Below are 7,486 nucleotides of genomic sequence, written 5' to 3'. Positions count from 1 at the left end.
TACCATATTGATATTGTTCTTACTGTTTTATAAACATCTACTTTACTTAGGAACTATATAATATTTCATATTTAATCAATTGAAACATGTATATTAATATATTACGTTGAGTAAAAATAAAGTATAGTAGTAAAGGTATAATAAAAGTATGAATATGAAATCGTATTATCGGGTATTTTTGCGGTTTTTTTCGAGACTTGAACTAAAACGATGGAATTAAATCTGAGCAAATTCATATTTTCGATATGTGGCTTTAACGATGTATATGACTTATTAATTTCTAAACATTTCGGGATCAAATTTTCTTCGAGTTTTGATCGGCAAAATGTCTACAATATCATACCTGCGAAGATTCATTGAGCTTTTCTCTTTGTACGTCAGTTGATAACTAAATGGTCAACACAGATTCGAGGAGATGATACCAGACCATTTCAACAAAGGTATTATTTTTAATGAAGATAACATGAATTGGGATGGAATATTCACATAATTATTCGAATCCTATTTTAAATAATGTGAAAGTTTGACTGAATATTATTCATTGTTTACATTGATATCTCTATGAATAATAATATCAGCATTTGTAGATCTTGGCACATCAGAAACATGATCAATTATACCAACACACCAGATGAATACTTTGATGTGGTATGAAGAGCGTAGAAAACTAAGTAGTAAGAAGGTACTAGAATAGGTACTGAAACAGTCACGCTACAGAAAAGTGACTTAAAGATGAACAGGGACTGGATTTACATGTAACACCATAATCAATGAGGTAAAATATATTTGTGTCTGATTTAACTTAAAGTAGCAGGAAGTAGATTTGTTTGAAACTTTGACTTCTCTTTTAATGTATAACAATTTTATTTTATTTCTAACAAAGTTAGCTGCAGTGACCACTGTTTAAAATTACTCGTTCCCAGCCTATCGTGGTACATGTAACCCTATATAATTTATTACATAGGGTCACGCTTGTTCTACTTCATTTCAAAACTTCATATGCAAATTCTATTTATGGTAACACGTTGGTTTTATCAATTTTTAAATGAGCTGTCGGAAAATATTCATCTTTTTGATACTCATTTATAGACAGATTTACGTTACTTAGCACGTATTTTTAGAATGTAACCTATTTCTTTTCCATTATTTCTCTACAGCTATTTTAATTGCACAAGCTTGTGAGTTACATTGCGTGGTTTTATTTTAATGATATTGATTCATTTTGTGAAAAGGAAGTACATGTACTACGTAGAAGAAAGGACAGATACAAACGTTATTATTTCAAACTAGAATAAACATTACGCCCGTTTCACCTACCGCTAGGGGGCGCTTGGTTCGCGCCTTTGATGCAGCTGAGATTGTTAATCACTTCGGATGATGCGTTTGACCTTGGCTTATCTTATCCTATCGTACCACCGCAAGCTTCACCTCGTAAAAAATCAACTCTGTTTCAAGCATTCCAATGATGTTAGAAGGTTGAGAGTCCTCATCTGTAACTATGGGGAAAGTACCCCAGGCATGCAGGTCACAAAGTTATATCACACCGGCGTAGTCAACACGAGTGAGGATGCTAAACAAATACCGATTTAGAGATGAGTATCTACAAAATCTGAATTTGCATATATTACAGAGTTATCTGACCTTGCGGGCAGGTATTGATTCTGACGTCATGTGTTTACGAGCGTAACGTCATACGTTTCGGAGAAAAAAACTAACCGACGTGAATAGCGCCCACAAAATAATGACGTAACAATCGATGCCTACCAACAAGGAAGCTAATTATGTAATATGCAAAACGGAATACGTGACGTCACAATTTTCAGAGAAAACAACGTAATTATCGCTAACAAAATAGTGACGTCACAATGGATACCTACCCTTACTGGAGGTAACTCTGTAATATGTAAGACCAATCGGGAACCTTCGGCACTTTCTGTAAACGAGAAAGCCCGAGGAGTTCCGATTGATTCAAGACAGCGCATGTCCTTATTTCTCTTTCCAAACGGAAACATATAGCTTCGGCTAAAAACCTGGAAAATGTAATAGCGTAGATTGGGGAGTACATTTACATTAAGGTAGACCGTCCCTTCTGGTTTCCTCTCATGGATTTCGTTCATTTTTTGATATTTTGATTTTAAGTATACCCTGATCACAAAAACCGCATAAAAATCATATGTCACCGGGTTAATTTTTCTTCCAGGGTTGCTTAAAGATATGTACAAATGACTTATTAATCCGGATTTTAAGGATTTTTAAATAAATAATATTTCCTCCCTGTAGCATCCGTTAACATATAAATAATATACCTGTAACATGTTCATACCTTCAGTAGGTGATATAGAATTCATTACTATATCCAATAAGCTGGGTTTTCCACAATAAAACGAAATATCGTTATTTTAAAATTAAGTCCGGACCCAATTTTAGTGAAAAGTTGCATAAAAATAGTAATATTTTCTTTTTTTTCTGAAAAAAATGATCTCAGGAAAAATCGATTTTTTAGAATTTCCATGAAGACTGGCTTATTTGCAATACGAAAAGCCAATAAAAAGTATACCTCACCGCATTATTTTTCAAATTATGACCGATTTGCTTCCTACAACCCCTTAAATTTTGGTCTGAAAATGTTAAAAAAATAGGCGAATCTGTAGCACTTTTCAACGTTTTATGTTATTCATCTACCCTTGTTAGTTTTTACCGATTTGCACACCTTTATATTTATACACTTCAAGTAAACACTCGAAAAGGTTCTAGACGAAATACTTGCTCGAATGCCGATTTAAGAAGCGAGTTGTAATAGGTGGGTACGGAGAAATAAAATACGTTTGCCGGGATTCGGATAGCGACGTAACAAACGTATGACGTCACAGAAGGGACGGTCTACGTTAAGAATATATTAAGAGTTATGAAATCGATGAAATAAGACAGTTTGTTTCGGTTAGTAGTGATGTCGGTTTTTTATTTTTTAGATTTTGCTGATTGTTATCGAAATATTAATTATATTACTATTTCCGACCTTGTTTCACCGCAAACAGTTGTCTTTAATACGAAAATTTCCCATGTCATCGTTAATGCTATTAATTTATGTTTTCTTTTCTTACCAGAGAGCCGACTATTCCATGGGCATATCACGTATCGTTATGATAACATTGTCGCATGTTCGTATCATGGGTAATGTCGCCCCTTCTCCCCGCGTTGCACTAAAAGATAGAACCCCACTAAACGTCTCCTCTCCACGTTGTACTAAAACAATGCAATCAAAGTTTTTATAGAAAAGTTGAATTCTAAGAATTGCTCCACGTTCCTTCTTAATCTATAAAAAGTTTAACAAATATGCAGCGTGTGCTGTTATTTCCAACTAAAACCAATTTAATTGAAATGGTGTCGTCGTGTCGCTTATTGCGATAGGTATTGTTTGGCTGTTTTTGTACTAGAACAAATTTTAAATGGCAAAACACAAAATGAACTATCATCTAAATTAGATAACCGATAGGCAACTCTTCTACTCACATCCCACAACAATACAATTATTAATATCAGGAGTTAAAACCTAACGAATATGGAGAAAAATTTGCACTAAAATATGTGGGTGTTGCTCTCCAATAATTTGTGGCCTGTTTTGGAGACCACGTCGTGTTACCATAGAGGATATATAAAGGCTGACGATCAGATTTGTTATAAAACAACAGACACCTTGAAAGGTAAGTGGGCTAATACTCATTTTCAGTATCTACTTCTTGTGGTTATGTTCCAATTTCCATATTTAGATCCGACGGTTTTAGTGGTTCGATAAGTAATCACGAACTTCCTTGTTAGACTTTCTAAAAGGTAACATTGTACACATCTGGAAAATTAGAAATTGGTTATTATCGACCAACATCATTGTAAGGTTTTGTTCAGTCATAGGCTGTTTTGAATTATGAAAGCCTTTTCATGAAATAATCAGAAATCCAAATGGTTATGCTCTATATATGTCTGGTTATAATGCAATCAGAATACGCTTCGCTTGATGTTGTAACTGTTTATTTCTAATTTTAGAATTAATACAGTTTCTTACCACATATGTGATATCAATTGAAATATAGATAAAACGTATACTGTAGGCATAGATTGTGTAAAACATTTTCAAAATATTACAGTTCAAATAACTTGTTTACATTTGTACAAATAGTTTTAGTGTATTTTTTGTCCATGCACTGTTATATGTAACCGTGTTAGATATTGATTATTCAACGGTAGTCTTTCGTATTTCATTTTACCACATAACTAACTGACCAAGTCATACAGCTATGTCATAAACACTATTATTACGGCGTCCACCTGTCTTACATTGTAGTGACGGAACCATCGGATCTCGCCTCTCATACCGACAAACTGTAGGGAGCGTTAACATTGGGTCATTATTTCAATAATATCAGTTGATCAATAAAACATTACAGCCATTGATATGTAAAATGGAAAGGCAAGTGCATATAAAAGTACTGAACGTGTTTGTTTTTTTATGCGATGGATAAGTAATTCTGATCTCTATAGAGATAAAAGATGTTTGTTTGTTCTGAAATATAACTCTCAAATGATTGGTGTATTATTTTCCCCAACAGAAAACATGAGATCCTTATTGGTCCTTTTGGTTACTATGGTAGCCATGGTGCTAGTGACGCAAGCACAGAATGTACCCGTCCAACCATTCAATGCAGTCGCCCCCAAGCCCTCCAAAGGTAAGACATATTTCGTTATCAGGGATCATTTTTTTATAGTAAAAAAATTGGTTAAATATAAATTGGCGAAGTCCGAGAACATTTAAAAAAAAAAAACCGGTCGATTCAATGCAAACACACAAGGACAAGTATATAGTGTATCAAAATGAACATTGCATATCTACAAACCGGACCGATATTTCATTTGAATGGTTTTGTTATGGTGTTACCTTTGAAACACTCCGTGGCCGCTAATAAACGCATATTTTTACATACGAAAGAAGGACGAAATATTCTGTAGAATTATATCCTGCACACTTGACACATTCAAAATACGGGAATAAAAAATAATAATAAAAATATTTATGTCCTAATCATAATATACGTAATAGAAAAAGTTTTGTGTCTTTTTTATGACAAATGAATATTTATGTTTCCGAACGACTAATTAGGAATTCTTTATACTCCATATCCTGTTTAAATGTGTCGTTTTCTGCCATTCTAACGGATCTAAGTTACTTCCAATAGTTTCACTACGTAATTACATTGTGACGGTAGCTTAATAGACTATTGGGGTTAGATAATATTTATAGTTGGCTATGATAGGTGACGGTAATTTAAGGGATTATTCGGGTTCGATATGTAATTCCATAGATGGCTATAATAGGTGAATGACCTATGACCCTTACATGATGAGACGGTAGCTTATATAATTAGTAGACTATTGGGGTTTGGTATAATTCCATAGTTGGCTATGATAGGTGAATGACCTACTAATCTTTCATGATGTGAACACGTTAAAAATCAATATTTTAATTTAATTGTTTAACATTGCGAATGCGAACTTCACAAAAGTCTGTAAATATCGAAAGTATAAAATGTAGAGAGGTGGAAAAATATGTAAAACACTCTAAATACTTTTTCTTTGCCAAAAATACAACAAGTAACAGACCATACAACGTTAAATAGATTATTATTATTACATTAATGGAACGAGAATGAATGAATTCAAATAAGATAATTTACATATTCACCAACAACGACGAACCATCCCTAGTCCCGCTTACTGGCTCTTGACAGCTTTCACTTATGCACAGGCAAAATGTCTTTAAGTACATTTAGGTCAATTACAGGTAACTTTTTTGCACTTGTTACATTTACCTGAAGAGAGTAAGTAATTTAAATTTAAATTGACATAACATATATAAAATGTATGTGATTTTGATATGAATTCACATTAAGTGTAATTGACCTGACATTGATCCTGAAGTTCTTTCATGTAAAATTCATGTAGTTTGTGGGTGGAATTCATTTGAGTGCCAGGTCATGATATTTCTCAGTTTCAGTTGAAAACATTTGCAATTATTTTTCAATTTTTAGTTACATTTTTGTTGGTGTTTTCAAGCCTACTAATGTGCTTGATCAATACTGTGTGTTTGTATCCATATTTAAACTGCTAATAACACTAAAATTACAATCTATCAACGAAATAGACTCTATTCTATCTCGATTTGAACCAACGTTCTGAATATATCAGCTGAAATAGCTAATCATACATAAGGGGCGTGTCTTTAGTTTAGAGACAGAATAAGATGATGATAGTAAACATGAAAGCTCTCTTTTCACAAATCTGTGTTTAAATTGTTGATACAAAATTTGTCTGATAATTAATGGTTTTCAGTATTAAAACGAACATGCGACACTATTTTTCTCTACGTCAGATTATTGGCCTGGACCAGGTGCACTACCACCTCGACCGTTTATGAACTTTCGGCCTGGAATGAGAATGCCTCCGTTCATGATGCCCAGGAAACCTCAGAAAGGAATGTTTGGAGGAAACAACCTTCTCCCAATGATGATGGCTACAAATATGATTGATGAGGATATGTTACCATTCATGTTCATGTCAGGAATGGGTAAATAAACCACGGCGGATTGGAATACCAGCGTCTTTTCCGTGTGATCTGCATCAAATGGTGTACAGTAGTAAATACAGCAACTCTCCCATTGATGGACTTGCTTCGACATGTTTGGAAATTTGTGAGGAAGGCAGCGATTGACCTGATCAGCAAGTTATAAATAACATCATGGACTTTGTTTGTATGGTTTATGCTATTTTCGGTTGTTATAAATAAAGACCTTTTATATGAATTCATATTCTATCTTAATTAGCACCGCAATGGGACACACCAATCTAACAATGTCGGTTGATTTCCAACTTGTGTGGAAACATAAAATTATTGGATACAGTAATGTAAAGATCAAATTAAAATATTATACAGAGAAATAGTTCACGCTGGATATATGTATATAACTAATCTTAGTACTTCTTTTAGACATTTTATAATACTTATTTAGTTGTCGATAGTGATATAAATAAAATCAAGAATATTCTTTTATCAAAAATAAAAATAAAAATCTTAACTATTATATCGAAATCAAGAAATGTCACGGAAAATGATCAACAACAAAATGCTTAGGTAAAATAATAAAAGCTAAAATGATAATTGTAATTTATCAATTCATAAAATAAACATGTTTGAAAGAGGTTGTACATGTTAAAATCGCTTGACGGCAAAAATGAAATGATGTGACGTCAGTATTGGTCGGTGATGAGATGACGGTAGTATTGGTCGGTGATGAAATGACGGTAGTATTGGTGGGTGATGAAATGACGGTAGTATTGGTGGGTGATGAGATGGCGTGACAACAGTATTGGTGGGTGATGAAATGACGGTAGTATTGGTGGGTGATGAAATGACGGTAGTATTGGTGGGTGATGAGATGGC

The 7,486-nt window shown here is 33.6% G+C and overlaps 1 protein-coding gene across 1 annotated transcript; it reads left to right on the top strand.

The window, feature by feature from the left end:
- Positions 1–136: 136 nt before the first annotated feature.
- Positions 137–6,848, top strand: LOC138314150 (uncharacterized). The gene is made up of 4 exons (XM_069254325.1): positions 137–2,075; positions 2,891–3,701; positions 4,602–4,718; positions 6,419–6,848. The coding sequence occupies exons 2-4, from the start codon at positions 3,584–3,586 to the stop codon at positions 6,619–6,621; spliced, it is 438 nt and encodes a 145-aa protein (XP_069110426.1). The 5' UTR covers positions 137–2,075; positions 2,891–3,583; the 3' UTR covers positions 6,622–6,848.
- Positions 6,849–7,486: the final 638 nt, after the last annotated feature.

Source organism: Argopecten irradians, chromosome 2 (assembly GCF_041381155.1).
Source record: "Argopecten irradians isolate NY chromosome 2, Ai_NY, whole genome shotgun sequence".
Taxonomy (NCBI): domain Eukaryota; kingdom Metazoa; phylum Mollusca; class Bivalvia; order Pectinida; family Pectinidae; genus Argopecten; species Argopecten irradians.
The sequence above is the reverse complement of the archived record's forward strand: the minus strand, read 5'-3'. Positions and strand labels throughout refer to the sequence as shown.